A 23,277-nucleotide genomic window follows, 5' to 3' on the forward strand; every position below is an offset into this window, starting at 1 on the left:
TATGTGCACCCTAAAATGTATCTCTCCATTGCACAAAAGAATTACTCATACTAATAGCAGTTAATACTAATCTCTTGCTTTCTACATGGCTATGAAAAAACTCTCAAGAAACAGAATACAACTTTTATACTAATAAACTTGATCACTGTGCAAAATATGTTCTGCTGCCATGTTCTATAAATGAATTTTCACTGTTTAAAAAGTTATTTATTACACAAGAACACATACTTGCCTGATTGAACACAAGAATTTAATTAGATACCTACTTCCACGGCTACCTAATCTATATTCACCTAATAAGTCCCTTTTTGACTCAGAAGGCTTGATGCTAATCTATTAATATCTTAGAGACAGGGGAAAATGACAAATAATAAGATTCCCATTTATTAGATTAAAAAACTGAGGTCCAGAGAGATTTTTGCCCAAGAATAAACAGTGAGCTACTGGTTGAGTGGGAAATTAAGCCTGAAATCATTGCTCTCCATTTCTCCCTTGGTGGCCTGTGCATCTATATTTTAAAACAGACCACAGACAGTTGAGATTCAAAGGCAATAAAGAACCTAGAAATTTGTCAGTCATTTATCATTGAAAGTTTACTCCTTTAAAAAAAAAGTCATCTGTATTTAAAGTCATAAGAATAACTACACTTTAATAAAGAATAAGGAGAAAGTAACATTTTAAATTAAACTTGTGCAGGAGTCATGTAAAATCCAGTGAAAGGAAAATATTTTTGCAGCTTGTATGTCTCATCAGTTACAAACTGGGTTTAATTTGAACTTTCTGCGCACAAACTTTAGCTTTTGCCAAGAACTACATAGTATTCTTCATGATTAAGAGGCCATTTTTGGTAAGAAATGTAACCCTCAACATTGACATTCATGTTCTTATGTGAATAAGGAAATGAATAAATCACCCTATTGCCTATATTTTGTAAGCAGCACAGGAGTGGTTTATAATTATTATTAAATAAACAAAAAAATTATAAGGTTTTGCATCAGATCATTCCAGTAAGTGGAAACTGATCCACTTGCTGGATAAAATGGTGTGTGTTTTTTTAAAGTAAGAATTAGGTATTCTTCTCCTGAAAAACCAGTTTCATGACCTAATTTTAGGGGATTCTCCTAAGACACTGTGTGGAGATTTTTCCAACACTGGCCTTCAGGTACGACTTGAGGTTTAATTTTTCTATTAATTTGGAGACACTTCAAGCTTGGACTAGTAAAACTGTTTCCATTAACATTAAGCCTGTAATACTTCACTTTACACCTCCTGAAGAAAGGGTAGCGTGAGAGATACCCTGCCAGTCCCTCACCCCCTTTAATGAGAAAAGCTCTGCTTGCATTTTTTAGCATATTGAAGCTCAAAATTAGATTTTTTAAAAATTGGGTTCTGCTGAGTTAAAACAATTGAAAAATCCAGATTTGCAAAAAGAAATACTATTGGTATTTCAATAATTTTACATATTTACTAAGCATCTATTATATGTCAGCACAGAAAAACCATACATGGTTATCAAGATAAAATTCTTTCCTTCATGAAACTTCCAATTGAATTAGTAGACACTGTAATATAATTGGCAAAATATATAATACAATGGCATATGGGTGCTATAGAGGAAAAACAAAGAAGGACAAAGATGGGTAGTTACTTTTGATAAGACCATCAGGGAATGTCTGTCTCCGATTTAAACATATTCTTAAAACACTTGAGAGTGAAAAGTATTTCAGGCCAAGGGAGTAAAAATTTAAAGTTTCTAAGGGTGGAATGGGATTTAGGATCTGCTAGGAGAAATGGCCATGAAAATGTATAGAATTAATGGATTGAGGATCCCAGCAGAAGACGAATGAAGAATTATTGGAGCAAAAGTGGAAGAACAAGGCTGTGAAGACTGTTTGCTACCATCAATGAGTGAAATGTTTGAAATGATGACATCTCCAGGTTATTGGAAATGACAATCTTCAGGTTATGATCACGGACCGTATGTAGACAATGAAAAAACTTTAAAAATTTTTTTGATTGATTTTAGAGAAAGAAAATAAGGGAGAGATTTATTCCACTTTTTTATGCATGTATTGGTTGATTCTTGTATGTGTCCTGACCAGATATTAAACTTGCAACCTTGGTGTATTGGGACAATGCTCTAACTCAGTGGTCGGCAAATTGCCGCTCTGTTGACTCATGAGTTTGCCTACCACTGGGATAGCGGCTTAATCACAAGGAACAACAACAGCCTGTAATTATTGGAATCAAGAGTCTAGGTCAGTGGTCAGCAAACTCATGAGTCAACAGAGCGGCAAACCGCGGCGGCTCACAAGCCTCAGTTTGCCAACTACTGCTCTAACCAACTGAGCTACCTGACCAGGGTCTTGAAAAAAACTTTTGAATTAGGCAAGTGCACTTAAATCTCAGATCAATATAGCTAATAATAATAGATATTATTTTTATTTACACAATGCCTCTTCTCAAAGAACTGAGTTCACCAAGCCTCATGCGTAGGTCTTGCAGCCCATGTTTCGGAACTTGGACCACAGAAAGGTGGCCTTCACATTGCGATAGATTGTCCTGAGGATGGGGCGGAGTGGGGAAGGGGAGTGCATAAGCAAATAGTCAGTCTCAGAGAACACACATCATGTTTCAGAATCTGTCACATTTTTACATCCACAAATAGTAAAATTGAGGATCTGTTCTGACAGTGTCAGATACTGTATATCTGTTGTCAAACATATCAGTCACTGAAGATATGAGACGAAAAAAAAAAACTACAAATAAATGATCACAAAAAAGGAAACACGCTGATCCTCATTCTTGGATGGAGGCTGATTTATTTTGATGGATATAATGTTGTGTTGTAGCTGACATGTTATTTTATACTGAGCTTAGGGAGTAAATCTTAGGTGTGAAGTGTGTCGTGTCACAAGTACCACAAAGGTGTTACTACAAATTTCATGAAAGCATTACAGGTTGCTATTAATAAGTCCTTTTTTCTTCAAAAATATAATGCAATCAGAGCTTATATAGCAATACAGTTCCCATGTATTTGCTTTCTGCAGTGCTTCACTGGGAGAGAATGAATGGGTTGGAATTACAATTAGCAATTCACCTGATTCAGATGAACATGCTCAAGTATACAGTTACCATTTGTGCACTGAAGGTGGCAAAATTTAAGAAATGCTAGTTTAGACAATTAATTGCAGAGGAGACATCAAGATGAACTATTTTCAGGCCTACCTTCTTTATGTGCTTAATTTAAATTTGTACATAGTCACCAGTGCCTAATAAATACATTTTGAGCTCTCAAATTCTAAACACTGAGCTCTCAAATTCTAAACCTGTTGCCCAGGCAACAGGTAGATCCTGAAGATACCACTTTAACAGGATGTAAGGGAAATCCACAGGGCAGCATGTATGCGTATCATAACTTTTATGCCTCTCATTTCCCAGCACAACTCTTACTTTTCTTAAGCATAACAAAGTGCTTAAGAAAAAAAATGTAAAAGAAGGAAGGTCATAATTAAATTTGATTGTGGGCCTTCCTTAATAGGTAGTCAAGCCTGTTCAAGTCCACACCCCCATAATCCCAAGCATCCAGGGCATCTCTCAGCTTGAGTCTTTGCCACCGTTATATGTGTACATTCCCTAATTGAATTCAAATTCTCTGTTCCAAACTCTTCCATTCTGCCTTTTGGAACTCCCTCTGTGACAGCAAATTCTGCCATGTCCTTAATGTTTTATTCTGAATGTTTTGTTTACCTTTTAGCTCTAACTAAAACTTGGCTGTATCTTGAAAGACACTTATATGCCTGTGGCTCTCTCAAGTGGGGTGATTTTTCTCTCATACACCACAACATACAAGCTTGAAAGTGCCATCCTTGTTGCTTAAAGCTACTTATTGGTTGAGTAGCCTTTCTACCATCTTCCTAAAAATCCCAGCTGCCTGAGTAGATGTGAGTGAATTATACAACCTGCTTCCTCACCTTGGCTGAGTTCATCTGCTGTTGCCTCCCATTTCATTTAAATGATGTCTCATTGATGATCCAGAAATAATAATTTCCTTTGCACCAATGTTCTGTCATCCTTCTTGGTGATTTCAATGTCCACACTGATCGTCCCTCACAACCCCGAGAGGTGTTGATCTCCTTATTCTAGTGATCTTTTCCATTGTCCGCACCCAGTCTATGATCATACCCTGGTAACTGTCATTTGCAATAACTGCTCCACCAAGAAATGCCTTCATTTCAAGCTTTCCACTCCTTAATGGCAGCATTCTATCTTTACAGTCTTGTTCATGCTCTTCTTCTGCTTCAAGATACCCATCAACTCCTTACATTTTCACAACCATGAAAATGTAAGGAGTTGATGGGTATCTTGAAGCAGAAGAAGAGCATGGGTATCTTGAAACAATATCCTCCTCTTATATTATCCTAGTTCCTGTTTCACCCAGGTTAGAAGATGCAGTGCATCACTGTAATCATTTAACAATTCCCTTGCTACTATCTTCAACTCCTCTTCTCTCCATCGCTCTGTCCTGGTAAAATGTGCACCTGGCTATACCCTACTCTGTCTACCCTGTGCTTGTCTTGACTTGACCATGGTATTCATTTTAAGGGTATGGCCATACAATGAAGTGAGTCCCTATACTGTGCAGTAATCGTACTATATTCCTGTTATGATTTTTTTCTCCCACCCTCCCAGATAATTATCTCACTATCTCACATCTTCTTTCTCCTCAAATCTCCAGCAAACCATCTCCCTCCTTAATCACAGCCATACTCTTGACCAAAAAGTTGAAGTTTCCAGACATTATTCATTTTGAGTGTATATGAAATAAATTATATAAGAGTATTCTATATAATAGTTTTTGTGTGAATATATAAGATACCTACTCTGGCCAGTGTTTCTCAGTAGTTAGAGCATCTACACATTGGAGGGTTGTGGATTTGATTCCAGATAAAGGGCAAGTACCTAGGGCATGTGTGGGAGGCAAGCAATTAATATGACTTTCTCACATTGATGTTTCTCTCTCTTTGCGCCCCTTCCACTCTCTAAAAATCAAAGGGGAAAAATATCCTTGAGTGAGGATTTAAAATATATATATATATTATTTTAATACTAGAGGCCCGGTGCACAAATTCCTGTATGGGGGAGAGGGGGAGGGGGAGGGGGAAGGTCTGGCCAGCCTGCCCTGCCCCGATGGGGGCACATCAGGGGTGGGGCCGGCTGAGGGGAGGGACCACAGGCAGTCGGCCGGCCGGCCCCACCCCCAATCAGGGTGTTGGGGGCCAATCAGGGCCCAGATCAGGCTGGTTGGCTGCTGCAGTGCATGTCATAGCCACCAGTCGTTCTGGTCATTCTACTGTTCCAGTCGCTGGGCTTTTATATATATATATATAGATAGATAAGATAAAAGATAATATAAGATATGAAGATGTAATACATAAAATGTGAATATGTAATTAGTTTGTATACATAAATACATTTGTATAGAAATATACAGTATATAGTTTTAAAATATATATTAATAAACTTATATATAATATATAAATAATGTAGCATATATACATTTATTATTTAATAATACAAATGTAGATTCCATTAATGTATGTATTCTACTTATACTTATGAGCAAACAAATGCCTTTAAAAAGAATAATGCATAATTATTTTGAATGTACCAATTAAATTTGATTCTTAAGCATTTGTAAAAATGTACAAAAAATAAATCCCCAATAAGGGTCTCTTGGTTTGAGGGATTTTTAATTTTAATATTGTTGAACTAAAGAGGTTATCTAATAATGTAGGATTCAGCAAACTACTAATAAGAGCCAAATCTGGCAAGCTATCTGCTTCTATAAATAAAATTTTATTGGAACATAGTCACATTCATTCATTTATATATTGTCTATAGCTGCTTTCTTGCTATAGTGGCAAAGCTGAAAGGTTACAACCAAGATGGTGTATTTCACAAAGCTGAAAATATTTTCAATCTGACCCATTACAGAGAAAGTTTGCTTATCACTATGACATTGATTATGGAGACTTCTTTACATGATTGAAATTTTTTCTAATTACAGATTTTATTCACTACAATGAGAGAGGGGTGAAGCAAAGCAACAGATATTTAAGAAGGTAAATCATTAATTTTTTCTTAAATGATATAAGTAACTCAGACAAAATAGAATTGTAATGGGAAAATCTGAATAAGTCAAGTGGTTGCTATAGCTTCATTTTGCCAGCATGGTAAGGGTCTGATGAGAGCTCTCTTTCTACCTTTTGTCTTCTCAACCCTCTCATGGAAGATAGAGGGCAAGAGACTTTCTTTCTCCCTTTTTTTTATAAAGTCATTAATCCTCCCAGATTAGGATTCTATCCTTATGATCTCATTTAACCTGAATTACCTCTTAATTAGCTCTTAATTACATTCAATCTCCAAATATAGTCACATTGAGAGTTAGAGTTTCAATATATGAATTTGGGGGACACATAATTTTAGGCTTAGCAATAGGTAAAAGAAACTATGATTTCTGTGCATAGCCCAATTTCTGTTATAGACATGAAGTACTAGTTTTGCCAATTAGAAAAATTTGGCTCATCAAGTTTAATATAATTTACCAGCTGGCTTTATTAATATTATTAAATATTGACAGGATATCCTATACAATAAGAGCCCAGTGACCGTAACAGCCTAACAACCAGAACGACCACTCAAACCAATCGCTATTAGGTGCATTGACCACCTCTCAGTCCGCCCCCCACTGGCCTGCATGCTCCGATCACTGGATGGTGAATAAGGAACCTGGGTGGGTGGCGGTGGGGTGGGACTGGGGATTGGCAAGCAGGCAGAACAGCTGACTTCTTGATCCCTCCCCCAGGCTTACAGGCACAGATCACCAGTTGGAAAATGGGGAACTGGGGTGTGGGGCAGGACTGGGGACTGGTGAGTAGGTGGAAGATGGCCCTGATCACAGGCTAGACCTAGGGACGCTACTCATGCACGATTTCGTGTGCTGAGCCCCTAGTATCTAAATATACTTAAGAAGCTAAATGATCCTAAATATCATAAATCTACCAATAATTTTACAGCTTACTAAATTTTTCAGTCTATAAATAAAAAGAATTGCTAAACAATTTAAAAGCTAAAAAATATCCTATTCTATACTATTGAAGGCAGACTCTAAGTCATTCATGAATTATTTCCTATATGAAGATAAAACCCATAAGGAAAAAATAAAGTCAATAAAGAATAAATCTAAGTTATAAACCATTAAAATTCCAACAACTGAAAAATGGCATGTGGGATTCACCCTCTCTTTCAAAATTACCCTTTAAAAAGCTTCAGAAATGACCTCAAGGCTTCATTTACAACTACCATATTGGATTTGCTCTGCTTGTGTATTGCAACCTCCCTCACAGTCTGTTTGTTTTACACTTCAGTCTGTTTTACATTTCAAAGTCCATAAGCAGCAGCATCAAAATTCTCAGACAGTAATGAAAGATTTTAAAACTAAAAGATGGGCCAGTAGTGACATTTTCCACTTGAAATCTCTCAAAAAGGTTGAGTCTCAATCCCAGATCCCCCATTACCATGGTGAATAATGTCATAATTTTTAAACTTTAAAATAGCTAATTTTTTAAAATAATTCATTCTCAAAATAATTATATCACTTTTATGTTAGCAAGAAATTTTTTCTAAAGTTCTATTTTCTTGAAATAATCTCTCGATATCTATCCCAGTTGAATTTTATATGGTTTGCTGAGGCCCCACCACCTACTTGTAAGTAAACCTCACTCAGGTTACAGCAGCATTTCTGCTTCTTACCCTACAATATTATAAGTAGAAAATCCATGGTTTACAGCACGGATTTTTATTAGCCTTCATTACCTGATAAGATGAAAGACTCAAATGCCAAAGTAAAGAGATGCTCTGATCATGCCCTGACCACTTAAAGTTTCTAAATCTTAGAAATAATAATCAATCAATAAGTAATCACTGCACAGCTTTACAATGGGAACATCTGAAAAGTTCTGAATTGGGTAAAGAACACAGTCACAATTACACTAGAACAAAGAAAAGAAAAACCTTGCATTTCTCTGATAGAGCATTTTGCCTTAATTGACTTTTAGATGTTTAACCTTAATTTACATAACTATCCCTCAGGTTCAGTTTCTTGAAATGAAGCTGTTTTGAAAAACCTTCTGATCTCCATATAAGCTATTTTCACTCTAAAGTTTATGGGAATGGTCACCTTTCTGTTAAAAGTGCCTGATTGGCAGTGCTTCTGTCAGCAGTAATCCCCAGCCTAGACTTTAATGAACTGTTCCTGCTTTTCTCCAGGGTTTGGGGTTGCCATTTGTCTATAATTAACTCCAGACTGACCAATGAACAGTGAAGGAAGCAACTCACTCCCAAAAGATTATTACAACCATTATTTTGTTCTAAATATAGCTGCTCTGTCTGGAACATACAACTTATCTTGCTATGTTAATCCTATCCTATATAATAAAAGGGTAATATGCAAATCGACCAAATGGCTGAACAGCGGAATGACCATCCGGATGATCATCTGGATGACCATCTGGGACCACGCTATGACACCCACTGGCACCAAGCCAGCCAAGGTGGGTGCGATGCGATCGGTTGGGAGCCTGGCCATCACCCCATGATTGCCCTGCAGAGGGAGGCCCAGGCCATCAGCCGGCAGAGTGATCAATCAGGGGGCTCTAGGATCGCCCCAAAGAGGGAGGCCCAGGCCACCAACCAGCGGGTTGCAGCAGGTGGGTGGGGTTGCGGCAAGTGGGTGTGGCCTCCCTCTGCTAGGGAAACCAGTGCAGGCAGCCAGCGAAAGGAGGGCCTACTCTTGCATGAATTTCATGCATCGGGCCTCTAGTTTCAAATAACTAAGAAAGGGAGAAAGAGGCATTAAAAGATTGTTCTCTTTAATTGTAGCTACACAGGAATGTAAGCGAGAGGGGAGAAAGCGCATACTTTTTCAACCTCGTCACAATCTTCTAAACTGTAGTTGAGAGGAACTGGCATCCAGCCTTCATTTGAAGTCCTACGTAATGCAGTAAACCATGTTGATTCTCCTTCCAGAATATATTCAGAACCTGCCCACTTCTCACCACCTCCACCACTACCATTCTGGCTCAGTAAAGCATTATTGCTCAGATTATTGCAGTAGCAGTAGCTTCTTTCTACTTTGGCCTTGACCTCCTTCTCCCCAACAATCTGTTCCACATGAAGCAGCTAATGTGATCCCTTAAAAATGTAAGTCAGGCCAGATCTCACCCCTGCAATGAAATGAATTCTATGCCCCCAAAACTCACCTGTTTAAGCCCTAACTTCCAATGAGATGGTTCAAAATTAGGTTTAGATGAGGTCATGCAGGTGGGACCCTTATAAGAAGAAACACCAGAGAGCTTGCTTTCTCTCTGGACTGGGTGAAAACACAGCAAAAAGGTGGCCATCCACAAGTCAGGAAGAGAGCTCTCACCAGAACTCAACCACAGGGAGATGGGGAAGGCTGTAAAAAAAGCAAGGGAGCAGTTTAAAGATCTGAAGCTCAAATGCAAACATGTTAATTTAAGATACTCATTAGGTATCCAAGTGTATATGTCAAAGAGTAATAGAGTTTGGAAGTTTGAAGTTGAAGCGAGCGAACCAGGCTGGAGATGCAAATTTGGAAATTACCAGCATCAGCAGATGATACTTAAAGTCATGAGGCTGCATGAAGGTAGCAAAGAGAAGAGGTCCAAAACCCAAGTCCTGAGACACTCCAGTGTGAAGCCCCTAGAGGTGGGAAAGGAACAGGAGAATAGACTTGGAAATAATGACCAGTGAAATGGAGAAAAAAATAAAAAAGGAGAATGTGTTGCCCTAAAAGACAAGCTAAAAATGTGTTTCAGGGAGTTGGAGAGAACAACCGTGTCAGATGCTGCTGACAGCTCAAGATGAAGACTAAGAATTGACCGCTGGATTTAGCAATGTGGAGGCATTATTGAACTTGACACGAGCAGTTTTAGTACAGTGTTGGGGGCAAACGCCTGATGTAAAGTGCATTTAAAAAAACAAGGAAAGGAGAAAAACTGGAGTCAGTGCAGATGGACAACACTTTCCAGCAGTTTAGCTGTAAAAGGAAGGAGAGAAATGGTACAGTAGCTGGAATGAGTGTGCATGTGTGTGCTTACGTTGAGAGAAATGGCACCATATTTTAAATGTTTATGGAAGAAGATCCAATAAAGAGGGAAAATTAAAGACTCAGGAGAGCAAAGGGAGAACTGCTGAAGTGATATCCTTTGACAGGTGAAAGAAGATGTGATCAGGTGTACAAAAAAGGTGCCCCATGCCTCAGCAATGCCACTTCATCCACAGGAATAAGGAAGAAAGCAGGTTATGTCACATCAGGCGTATGCAATGACTACAGTAGGAAAACTCTGGAAATACTTATTTCTTAATGTAAGGGCCAAATACCTCTGTTGGAATACATAAAACAGTAACTTGGAAACTTTTCTTATAAATATACCCTGATTAAGTTAAGCACTTTCTAAAACTGCATTTACTTTCAGAATAAACAATATTCACACAAAAACTGGTTGAATTAGTAAAAATATATTTAGGAACAAATCCAAAGTTGTGAAGGTCTGAAATTCTTAAAACTAGAGAAGGAGGGAGGACATCTGTAAGAAAATTGAAGATGGAATAATACTGTTGAACTGGCAAAATTAAAAAAAAACAACACTTCTCTTCAACTAGATTTTAAGCTTCTAGTAGAAGGGGCCATTTATTATCACTGTGAGTACATTTTTACATAGTAACTACTCAATAAATACTTGCTGAATTAATTACTTCAGTTCTATAGTTGGTTTGTCCTGCATTAAATTCTTCACTAAGTGTATCTGCAGTATACACGTATATAGCAGAATCATCTCATGAATCGTTCCCACTAAAATGCATTGTTTTCATTGATTTCTTTCTTCTTTAGCGTCCTTTGTTTATCTCTTTTTTGCATTAGTAGTTAAATATCATAAACACTGAGAATCTTATAAATATACTAGAGGCCTGGTGCATGACATTTGTGCATTGGGGGACAGGGGGTTCCTTAGCCTGGCCTGCACCCTCTTGCAGACTGAGACTCCTTGGGGGATGTCCACCTGCCGGCTTAGGCTCACTCCTCGCCACCGCCACTGCGCTCGCCAGCAGTGAGCCCAGCTTCTGGCTCAGCAGTGCTCCCCCTGTGGGAGTGCACTGACCACCAGGGGGCAGCTCCTGCATTGAGCGTCTGCCCCCTGGTGGTCAATGCACGTCATAGTGAACGGTTGTTCTGCCGCTTGGTCAATTTGCATATTAGGGTTTTATTATATAGGATATGCTTTGTTTGTTAGTATAGTCTTAGACGTGCATAGCATGTAATAGCTGCAAAATAGCTTAATAAAAAGAGTTAAATGGCCATATTATGGAATAATTAATGAAGGTGGAAAATGCCTTGTTAAATGTGTTAAAATAACTATTAAATATTGAAGTAATTGTGTCCATTTTAATGGGAGTTGATGGTATTTTAGTGCTAAAGATTGTCAGAATGGGGGTTAGGAACCTATAAAAGGTATTCCCCATTGAAAGAAATTATACCTGCTATTTTGGTTTATGAGAAAATCGCCATGTGAAAGGTTTTTTAGAAATAAATTACCGTCATAAAATAGGAAAAGACAATGTTTATTTCATTCCAAACAGGGGGAGAGGATAGTCATTTGAAGAAACTTATTTCTCTACAACACTTGGAAAACTGGAAGACAAAGAACTACCTCATCTGATGCCCTAAGAATGCGTTAATAGTGTTCACCCACAGAGAGATCCTAAGTTAGTTTCTGCCAGGAGCCATACAATTAAATAGCTCCAGTGTACATTCAAATATTTTGAGGAGTTCTGGTTGAAGGAAGCACTTGGGGGTGAGATGGCATTATGCAGAAGTAGACCTGACTGTGTACACCGCCTCCAGATATTTGCTTTTAAACAGCACTATTATTTGAGACCATCAACAAAGCATATATATCACATTCAACATTTATCTCATCAAAAGCAGGGTAAGAAAAGTCATACTTAAAAAAAAAGTCACAAGTAATAACTCAACTATGAGATGCATGTTTAAAAACGGGAATAGTTTCATATCCTTAACCATTTTAAATTAAAAACAAAAATACATCTATAACTTAAAGAGAAAAGAAACATAACCATAGTGAATGAAATGGTTGACAGACTTTAATAAAAAGCAATATTTTGTGAAAGAAAAACTCAAAAACTGTACTACTGCAAATAGCAAACTGTCATCATCATCATCACAATAAAAAAAAGTATATCTGTAATAACTTAAACAAGACTCATTGATTCAAACTAAGCTCTCCTATTTATGAACTTCAATAGGGCAACTTATCCCTTAATTCATCTACTCCATTATAGAAAAATAAATAGACTCCATCAACATGATACATAGAGCCCCAGGTATCCAGGGGCTGTCCCCACTACACAATTCTCAAAATGACTTCTCCCCTTTCTTCTCCACCTCCGATTCAATTTGTTTCTTTTGGGGGGACTCAAGTCAATATAAGGTTTCTTTTTATGTGCATTTCATGCCTACAGCATTGTGCAACGATCCCACATTCTTAATATGGTAGTATATTTTTGCCCTACAAAATGTTGGTGCTTCCATATTGCATGAGTCTCTAATCCATTCATACCTATAAATATTGTATTCTCTCCTCAACAAGAAACCACACTCCTTGAAGCCAGAAAGCCTTGTAACAAAATATTTTTGCTCCCTCCACAACCACAGCACTGTGCCAGGTAGATATTGAATTCTTCATAAAAGCACACTGTCTGAGGCAAAAAAAAAAAAAAAAAGCAATCAAGCAAACTCCTTTACAAAACATTGACTTACAAATTACAAAGTAGCAGCAAAAGGAAACTAAAGGCTATCTGCCATAATTAATGGAAATCTAAACAGAGTAAACAAAATATTCCAATACAAATCTGTCACTTTAGCAGCCACTTAATTAGCGTATAAAAGATCTATGTTGAAAAACAAACATTTAAAATACTCAAATATACCTTCTGGTTGATGAAATTATGAGTTATAAGACGGATGCTCCTTTATTTTATTTTTATGTTTTCAACTTCTCTTCAAGGAACATGTTTTAATATTAACATGACATTAACAAAAATAACTATTAGATTATACCTCTAGTAATCAGATTACCTAGTTTATTAATATGACCTACATTTTAATCTCTGAATTCTCATAATTTCAGAAATCTGCTTTGGTAGAATCCTGAAGTGCTGGAGCTAGACAGCCTGAATTTGAATTATAAAGCCATGAATTCCTGCTGTGGGAGCAGAGTACATTACTTAGTCACTTGGTGCCTAAATTTCCTCACCTGGAAAACAAGAAAATAACAGGCACCGCCTCAATGGCAGTGAAAAAAGATTAAATGGATTCGAATGCACAAAGCCCTCAAGAGTGACCCACATTCAGTAAACACAAGCCCATTTGTTTTTGTAATTGTGGTCATTATGCTTGGGGATGAGAGGAAAGATAATTTTTTACATAACAACCTGTTTTTAAGTAAACCTCCGGGCCTCAGAGCATTCTCATGAAAACAGAGCATATTCTATACCGAAAGACTTGGATTATATCCAAAAGACTTTATACCTCTCATTACAACTTAACACCAAGAAAGAGAAACCTCATATAAATACTCTTAATTCCCTAAGTTAGAAATTTAAAAATACATCCTCCCACAGGTACAGTGGCTGCATATTTTGGCTTAAAAACATTAAAGAAATATCCTTGTGTAACAAGAGAATAAATGTATTGCCCTAATAGCGAGCATCAGAATTCCTCATAGGGAACTATTCTGATAAACTACATGGTGTGGAAACTCAAATCTTTATAGATAAGCTGGCATTAGATGATGCCACAGCAGAGAAAGTTAAACTATTCAGCATTAGAAATGAAAAAGAACTTGGGGAGATTGAAGAAAGGGGATATTGAAGAGTTTATGATAGAAAGGCAAAGGGAATTCTAAGAAAAAGAGGCTCCAATATAACATTTTAAGGTTGCTTTCTTGTTTGATTTTTGCAATGTAACACTCTGGCGTTCACACATAGCTCTCAGTAAATTCAGGTTAACTGGTGGAGAGTGTTCTTATTTATTTGATTCAGGTTTGGGTTTTCTAGTGAAAATCAAAGAAAAAGGCAAGTTCCACATCTCCCCCTGACATGCTGTGGGACAGGGACAGATCTGTGAGGTAAGGATGCCATTAGTTCACAGAAACAGCTCTTATCCAGAGGTAAGCATTAGCAGAACACAAATAATTCTCCCCCTATTCCCAGAACCTTCTCCATTGGGAACCCCAGTCCCACCCCCACTTGCTCTTGAACACACCTATCAGGGCTTTGCTCTTGTCAAGTGCCAGTTAATGGTCAATTCTCAGTCCTCATCTAACAGGATTTACCACAAGTTATCATCTGCCCTCTTTGAAAAGTTCTATTCATTAGATGCCTGGAACAAATACCTATTTTCTTAGTACCTCAACCAGTTGCTTCTTGTCAATCAGCAGGCTTTCCTGGCTCCTAATCTCTATACCCACTAAACCAGGGGTCCTCAAACTTTTTAAACAGGGGGCCAGTTCACTGTCCCTCAGACCGTTGGAGGGCCGGACTATAGTTTAAAAAAAAAAAAAAAAAACTATGAACAAATTCCTATGCGCACTGCGGGCCCGGGATGAGTTGGCTGCTAAGCAGGACAGGCAGCGGCACCCGGCGGGCCGGATAAATGTCCTCGGCGGGCCGCATGTGGCCCGCGGGCCATAGTTTGAGGACCCCTGCACTAAACATTGGATCCATCCCTCCTCGTTCCTATTCTCTTTCCTACCTGCTCTCACAGCTGTGCTGGTCCTAACCATCCTGACATGCTGGCAAATGGATTTCTCTAGCCAGATTTCTAAGCCAAAGTCCAAAGTTATAAATGCAATTGCCTACTTGAATTTCTTATAGACATTAAGGTGCCACCTAAATGCTTAATAGACCTGTCAGTCTCAAACACTGTCTCTTTCCACAACTGTCCTGTCTCGGTAAAATGCAAATCCATTCTTCAAATTTTCAGACCAAAAACCTTGGAATTGCCCTTGGTACCTGTCTTGTTCTCATACCCCACATCTTACTCAGCAGTGTATCTTTGTCTGTGCTTTCAATACATATCCAGATCATTTCTCTGTTAACATCCTAGTCCAGTGGTCGGCAAACTGCGGCTCGCGAGCCACATGCGGCTCGCGAGCCGCGGTTTGCCGCTCTGTTGTCTAATGAGTTTGCCGACCACTGTCCTAGTCCATCAGGCAACCATCATATTTTGCCATATATTCTTAACTGGTTTTTATGCCTCTGACCTTTCTACCTATATCAGGGTCTCTCAATTTCAGCACTATTGACATTTTGGCTAGACAACTCTTTATTATGGGAGTCTGTCGTGTGCACTGTAAGATGTTTAGCAGTATCCCTGGCCTCCATCCACTAAATGTCAATAGAACACACTCTACCACCCCTCCTTGAGTTGTGACAAATTAAAATGTCTCCAGATATTGCCAAGTGTCTGAGGGACAAAATCACCCTGATTGAGCACCATTGCCCCACAGTATGCTAGTACTGGACCCACATAATACCCTTTTATAACAGAAACTAGATTATGTAATACTTCTAATAACTAACCAATTAATTTCCATCTCACCCAGGGGAAAAAAGCCAAAATCTTTACCACAGTCTGCTGGCTCTCCATGATCTGCTACTCACCTTGACCTTATCTCCTTAACCCATTCTGCTCTAGTCATACCTGCCTCTTTTCTGTTCTTTAATTACCCCAACAAAGCTCCCATCTCAAAGTCAGGGCACTTTTTCCACTTGGGTTACTCCTTCATGTCCTTGAGTTCTTTGCTCAAGAGTCAGCTTCCCAATAAAGCCATCAATACTCACCCATTTAAAAGATTCAGCCTCTTTTCCCATGTCTGATCTGCACCACACACTTCTGCTCCTCTGTTCCAGCTTTATTTTTAATGGAACTTCTCTCCATCTGATATACTTTATGTGCTACTAATTGTTTTAGGGTCTGCCTCTACCTAAGAAATGTAAGCCCCAGGAGGGAAGGGATTTTTGTCTTTTTTACTTGCTGCTGAATCCCCATCACATAGAAAAGTACCTGTGGGAGGCACTCAATAGATGCTTATTGAAAGATGGATGGGAGGAAGGAAGGAAAAAAGGAAGGGAGGGAGGGAGGAAGGGAGGGACGGAAGAAAGGAGGGAGGAAGGAAAGAAGGAAGGAAGGAAGGAAGGAAGGAAGGAAGGAAGGAAGGAAGGAAGGAAGGAAGGAAGGAAAAGAGAGAGGGAGGGGGAGAAACCATTTTAGTTCTGAAAGTTCAAGGCAGACACAGTTGATATCTATGATACCTCTACATTAACAAAGACTGAGTTGATTTCCATGGAATTTATGTAAAATACAATTCATCATATACAATGGAAAGTAAGAATTTGTCAAAATGCTTCTGTGCCTAGGAATTTTTATAGAGGAGTATTTAGAAAGCAAACTTATAAATCCATTAACATATAGATCTAAATATCTATACTAGTAGATATACAAAATAAGTAGAACTTTAGGATAAATTTCAGGAAGTGCCACAGGCTACAGTAACTCCCCTAGATACATAAAAAGAAGTGTGCTGGGGTGAGTCAAATCATTCAACTGCATACACCGTAAGGTAGCTTAACAAGTAAGAGTAACAGCGAACAGAGCTCTTTTCTGCCGATGAAAGCCTGCATGGTTCTCCTGTGAGTGAAATAGAGGACGGGAGATGCTTCCTGCTGCAAGCTGACAGTCACATGGAACCCCCTGAAGTTATAAATTGAATTCCTCTACTAATTACTGGTCTGAAGGGGACAAAGATTCACATTTTATTTCTCTTGCTGAAGTTGCAGCATAAGCACTTGTGAATTTTACATTAGGGTCAAGCTGGGAAGTTCCCAGTCAGTTTCTCTTGGAGTACAGAACAGTGTCACCTCCCATGCAAATGAGGTCAGGTATTCTTCTTGCTTTGGGTGCCTACCAGGGAGATTTCAGTGTAATGGACTCCAATGTGGAAGTGAATACAGAGAATGAAAGAAAGAAGACAGAAGAAAAAAAACAAAACATAGATCTTATTTGACATAGAAATTTGTTAAACATTTGAAATTATATAATATGGATTCTAAGAGCATATATTTCAAAAAGACCTCAGAATTTCATAAATATCACTTATTAAAATTATATGCCACACCCATCGATCCCAATATCAACTATTCTATCTACTCTCTGAACTATATATTGTAAGACCATAAAGCTACACAGCAGGCAGGTGCTTTAATGAAATAGGCCAGTTCTCCTGAGAGGAGAGCCTGTGGTTCAAATGCTAACATTTTTGATCAGAGAGGGGAGGGGAATAAAGGAGGATAGTGATGTAATCTTTCAAAACATGTTTTCTGAGAACAAAAAATAACTTCCGCATTTCTAATGGGGGACATGTCTTTTCTAATTTCCGGGAAAGTCAGAGTGTGCTCCCCTGCAAAAGCAGCAACTTCAGCCCTGGCAGGTTAGGCTCAGTGGGTTAGTGTCACAGGTTCAATTCCTGATTGCAGGCACTGTACCTCAGTTGCGGGTTCCATCCCCAGCTAGGAATGGGCACGTGTGGGAGGCTCTCTCACACAAATGTTTCCCTCTCTCTCTCTCAATCTCTCTCTCTCTCTCTCTCTCTCTCTCTCTCTCTCTCTCTCTCTCTCTCTCTCTCTCCCCTCCGACCTCCCTCCCTTCCACTCTGTCTGAAAATTAATGGAGAAAATATCCTCAGGTCAGGATTTAAAAAAAGAAAGAAAAGAAAGAAAGAAGAAAGAAAGAAGAAAGAAAGAAAGAAAGAAGAGAAAGAAAGAAAGAAAGAAAGAAAGAAAGAAAGAAAGAAAGAAAGAAAGAAAGAAAGGAAGGAAGGAAGGAAGAAAGAAAGAATTCTGGTATACCAGAGAGTAGGAAAATCCTTAAAAAAAAAAAAAAAGGCAGCAACTTCATTTAAATTAGGATAACAAAATTCATCCATTTATTCATTTAACAAAAAATTATCCAACATATTCTCTTTGTAAAAGAAGGAAATGCAAGCATATTCATCATGAACACAACCTCCACCGTTAAAATTCTCCTTTTCTCTTGATTTTATTCCATTTACCCTGATTACTTGAAAAATGAGTGAACAAAAATAATCTAAGGGATAACTAAGACACTGAGATCTGACATCTGAGATTAGGAAAGAAACAAAACAATGAGTAGACAATATTGAATAGGTCTGGGGATCATAAAGACCTACCTTGAAATCCCAGCTTCTTTACTTATTGGCTGTCTGAATGAATGGAAGGCTCCTGGGTCTCAGTTCCCTTAGGTGGAAAATGTAACAGTAACCTACCCACGTAGCAGTGGTGTGATTAAATGAGATGCTCACAAGTACCCCTTCCCAGTATGTATTCAACAAACTGTAGCTCTGGGGGTTATCTTCTGGAATCCAAAACATAGATGATGCCATTTTTAATTCCTATGAGCACTTTCTGGCAAGACTTTAGAAATACTACATTTTATTTTACCTCTTCAGAAAAATAAAAATATTTTCATGCTTATCGTCTTTAAAATATATAACCCTTGGAATTTCCATGCTTCTGAATGTCTTGAATAGATGCATGAAGAAGAAATTCCACCTTCTTGGACCCCTTCCAGTAAAATAACCAAGACAATTCTTACCTAGTTTGGGCAAGGAGTAGGGCACTTGAAAGTAGTCTTCATAAAACTCTATTAATCTCTTTGTTATATGGAGAGCATAGTCCCCGGATCCTCTTCTGATAGCGTCGGGTCGCGCATATAATCGTACCTAATTAAAAATATATATAAAAGTTACTTTAGCCTTTTGGTACTCAGATTTTATCTTGCCTGCATATATGAATCTACACAAATCACTTCGCTTACTACAGAAATTAAACAGCATTCTTGTTCATATATCAAGGCATGCTGTGGCTGAATGAACCAAACTCAAACAATTAAAGTAACCAAGTTGAGCAAGTCACAATTTCCTCGCTTTACAAGAAGACATAGAGGAGATTTATACAGCTTGCATCAAAATAAGTATTTAAAGTTATCACTTACATGTGCTTGCTAGAGATAGGAAGGTACGGAGGATTAGTATAATGGTTCTCTGACTATGCTGAAAGTAGACAGGATATGGTGGCTCAGCAGGAGAGAAAATTCATGGTTTGTTAAAGACACATTGCATCCAGCTAGGAAAGCATTACCGAGCTGAACAGAAATATATGTTATACCTCCTTCTTTTCTTTGGAACTAACTGTCCTTATTCCCAATATGCAAAATAGGAATAGAAAATGTTTCATGTCCATAAATGATTGCCATTCTGGAAAGCCGTCTTCAACTGCTCCAGGCTTCGAAACCAGCTGGAATAATTCATATTTCTAACACAGTCCGGATACTTAATATTGATTTTTAAATCAAGAATTATATATTATCTAGTCCTTGGCCAAAAAGGAGCCTGAGGCAAATAACATAAAACTGAGCAAAACTAACAACTACACAGAAAAGGTTAAAATGAAATTAGTTTTCATAAAGCTTTTATAAAGCTATCCAGCATCTTTCTTTCCAAAGGCTAAATCTATTTTCCACAGATGTGGTCCCTAATCCTCATATCAATTCGGTGAATAATAAATATATATTCTGTGGAGCTGTGACGAGTGCAGCAGCCTGGGAGTTGGCTGGTAGTCTGCTCTGTTACTGACCAAGCCGGGTGATATTGAACAAATTACTTAACCTCTTTGGGTCTCAAATGGTCTCATTTATAAAATAAAAGTGTTGGCCACCAGCTGGTTACTAAAGCTCTTTTCAGTTCTAAAATAGATTACTTCCAATCACATTTTACAAATAAAGGAGTTTGTGTTATTTTCAAATCACTGAAAAAATAAATGGTTTACTCGGTTTGTTTTTTTGTTTGTTTTTAATATATTTTATTGATTTTTTTACAGAGAGGAAGGGAGAGGGATAGAGAGTTAGAAACATCGATGAGAGAGAAACATCGATCAGCTGCCTCCTGCACACCCCCTACTGGGGATGTGCCCACAACCAAGGTACATGCCCTTGACCAGAATCAAACCTGGGACCCTTCAGTCTGCAGGCCAATGCTCTATCCACTGAGCCAAACCTGTTAGGGCGGTTTACTCGGTTTGTGAAAACGGATATTTACATTCAACACAAAGACCAAGAAAAGCTGTACTCAATGGTATAAAAATTGATTAGACAATCAACTCTTTACTATTCTGACTTAAGGAGAGAGAACATATGTCAGAAATGTGTTTAATCAAAAAGAGTAGAAAGTTTAAAAAAATACATTCTGCTTCATGTTATAAAGTCCTGTAATTCAATAAGATATCTACTAAATTCAATAAATTTATTTACTGGAATTCCCACCCATCAAATCGAATATCAAATTTACTTGATAGTCACCTACAGTTTGGGTTGGTGGTGTAGACACCACGTACCACTGCAAAATTTGACACTCTTAGAAAGTTGTTATAATTTCCTGCCCCTGACATCACTGCTTATAAACATGTAATGTGTTCAATAAAGTTCCCAAGAAGCAGGCCCTAAGGGAAGGATGAGTGTGCAAGTGATCTACTAAGGAGGTGTTCTCAGGAGAAACCTACAAGGGAGCCCTGGGAAGCAAGATAAGGAAGAATAATGAGTCAAGCAAAGAGCAATTTCAGGTGAAGTCCTGGCCTCAGCCTGATCCCACAGAGAGCCCTAGAGTATAACATGTCCTAGTGAGTTTGTACTGCCGTGAGGCATGACAGCTAGATTCCCAAACTCCTGCACCTCAGTCATTGGATACTGTTTACCAAGGGGAAGGCATCCATGGACTGGCCCAAGTACAGTCCTTTGAAGAAAATTTCAGGTACAACCTATTAAGAGCAAAGCAGGGAGAGCTGGGGTATAGGTGCACCAAACAGGAAAGATCTGTCTGGGTACCAACAGCATACACCACACACAGTAATCATTTACTCATGTATTCATTCATTCAGCAAACATTTATTTGACATCTGCTTTGCACCAGGCCTGGACTAAGCATTTTTAACTTGGTAGTGAATTAGACATGTTCTCTAACTAAAGGTGGCACAAAGCATTATTGGGGGGAGGGAGGGACATGGAGAGAAGCAATGTAATCTCCATTCTCAGAGAGTTTTCCATTTATTAGGTAAGTTAGATAATAACAGACAATGATAAATACTCTATGAATGGTAAACTATAAATGACAAATGGACACTCAGGAGAACGGATATCCTTCAGGAGATTCAAGTTAAAGTGAATAGTAATTTCACATTAAAAGCATAACCAGGACCGCTGCAAAATGATGCAGCAAAAGGGCACTGATTTTACTCCTAGGAAGCAGCATTGATTTTGGTAGAAACAGCCACGCCTATTCATCAATTCTACCAGTTAGTCGAGCTATCTGTAGGCCAAGACAGGAGAAACTCAATTAAATTAAGCTGGTTTTCAAGATTTGATGGAAATGATCCAGTCTGAGTAAGAAGATAAAACATACACATGCTTAGCACAGTGTCTTCATTTGTTCATTCCAACATGTATCGCATGCATGCTGTGTGTCAGGCATTGTAGTAGCAGTGGTCGGCAAACTGCGGCTCGCGAGCCACACGCGGCTCTTTGGCCCCTTAAGTGTGGCTCTTCCACAAAATACCACGGCCTGGGCGAGTCTATTTTGAAGAAGTAGAGTTAGAAGAAGTTTAAGTTTAAAAAATTTGGCTCTCAAAAGAAATTTCAATCGTTGTACTGTTGATATTTGGCTCTGTTGACTAATGAGTTTGCCGACCACTGCCTTAGGTGTAAGTAGGATGGTTGCCCACTTATACTCTGTCTATTCTCTTCTGAATTCACTATAATGAAGCTTTCATTCCCACTACTCTCCCATAACTGCTCTCGTCAATATCACTAAAGGCACCAGGATGCCAAACCCAACAGTCAGTTCCCAGTCCTCAACATGCATCACCTATCAGCAGAATTTGACACAGTTGATCATTTCTCCTCCTTCTAACACTTTCTATAATTGGCTTCTATCTCACTTTCCTTCTATCTGGTTCACAACTCCTTCTGTCTCCTGGCTGATTCCTCCTCATCCTCATCCATCTTTCTCACTTAATGTTGGCGCGTCCCAGATTCCATCTACCGGAAGCCAATTCCAGCATGTCATAATTGCAAGAGTTTCATCAAAAGGTTGAGGGCCCTTGGGGACTCAACAAGGGCTGAGTCACATATGTTATTGCCTGCTAGAATGGCTGAAAGGCATTTCCCCAAACCTGAAAAGGATGAATGCTTGCTGCCAGACAGCTCAGGGCATCTTAATCTACATGTTATTGCCTCCTGTTGGCCCAACACCTGAACAGCCGTAGGCTATTCCCCATTCTGACAATGGACTCTGTAGATGAAACCCTACCCTTTGAAGTATATATCTCCACCTTGCCTTAGGACAAATTGTGTTAGTAAAAAGCAAGGGGTCCTGAAACAAGGAGAACTTAGCTCCTTTAGCTAGGCTCCTCTGACCCCCAATGCCTTTCAAAATTATCTTTCATCTCTGGACGCTTATTTAATCTATGCACAGCCTTCTCCAGATTGCTGAACCTTCTAGATGTCAGATCAAGACCCATCGGCGTTAAATGACGCCCCAACGTCCAGCATTATCCATCAATAGATATTTTCACTTTTCTGTCTACACTCAGTCCTTTTGGCAATGACATCTAGTCTCATGGTTAGAAATATCACTTAGATGCTGAATATTTTACCTTGTTACTTCCAGACTTCCACACTCATTAATCCACCTGCCCACTGGATGTTTCCACTAAGATATCTAAGAGGCATCTCAAACTTAACATTTCTGATATTACACACACACACACACACACACACACACACACACACACACACAAACACACATAAACACACACCCCTACCTGCTACTCCAAAAGTCTTTCCTTCACTTGCCCAAGCCCAATACTTCAACATTATTTTTTTTCCTCTTTCTTTCATACTCTATCTTCAATTGGTCATGAAATCCTTGTGGATCTACCTTAAAATATATCCAACCATTTTTATAACCCCAGCATTACCAC

The 23,277-nt window shown here is 38.6% G+C and overlaps 1 protein-coding gene across 1 annotated transcript in view; it reads right to left on the bottom strand.

Annotated features, from left to right (window-relative positions):
* TRHDE (thyrotropin releasing hormone degrading enzyme) overlaps positions 1–23,277 on the bottom strand; it is a 386,033-nt gene that overhangs the window by 259,193 nt on the left and 103,563 nt on the right. Inside the window, exon 3 of the mRNA XM_080660595.1 lies at positions 18,842–18,968. Coding sequence (XP_080516721.1) covers positions 18,842–18,968 — 127 coding nt within the window. The remainder of the gene's footprint in view (positions 1–18,841; positions 18,969–23,277) is intronic.

The sequence above is a fragment of the Plecotus auritus genome, assembly GCF_963455305.1.
Source record: "Plecotus auritus genome assembly, chromosome: 3".
NCBI classification, from domain to species: Eukaryota; Metazoa; Chordata; class Mammalia; order Chiroptera; family Vespertilionidae; genus Plecotus; species Plecotus auritus.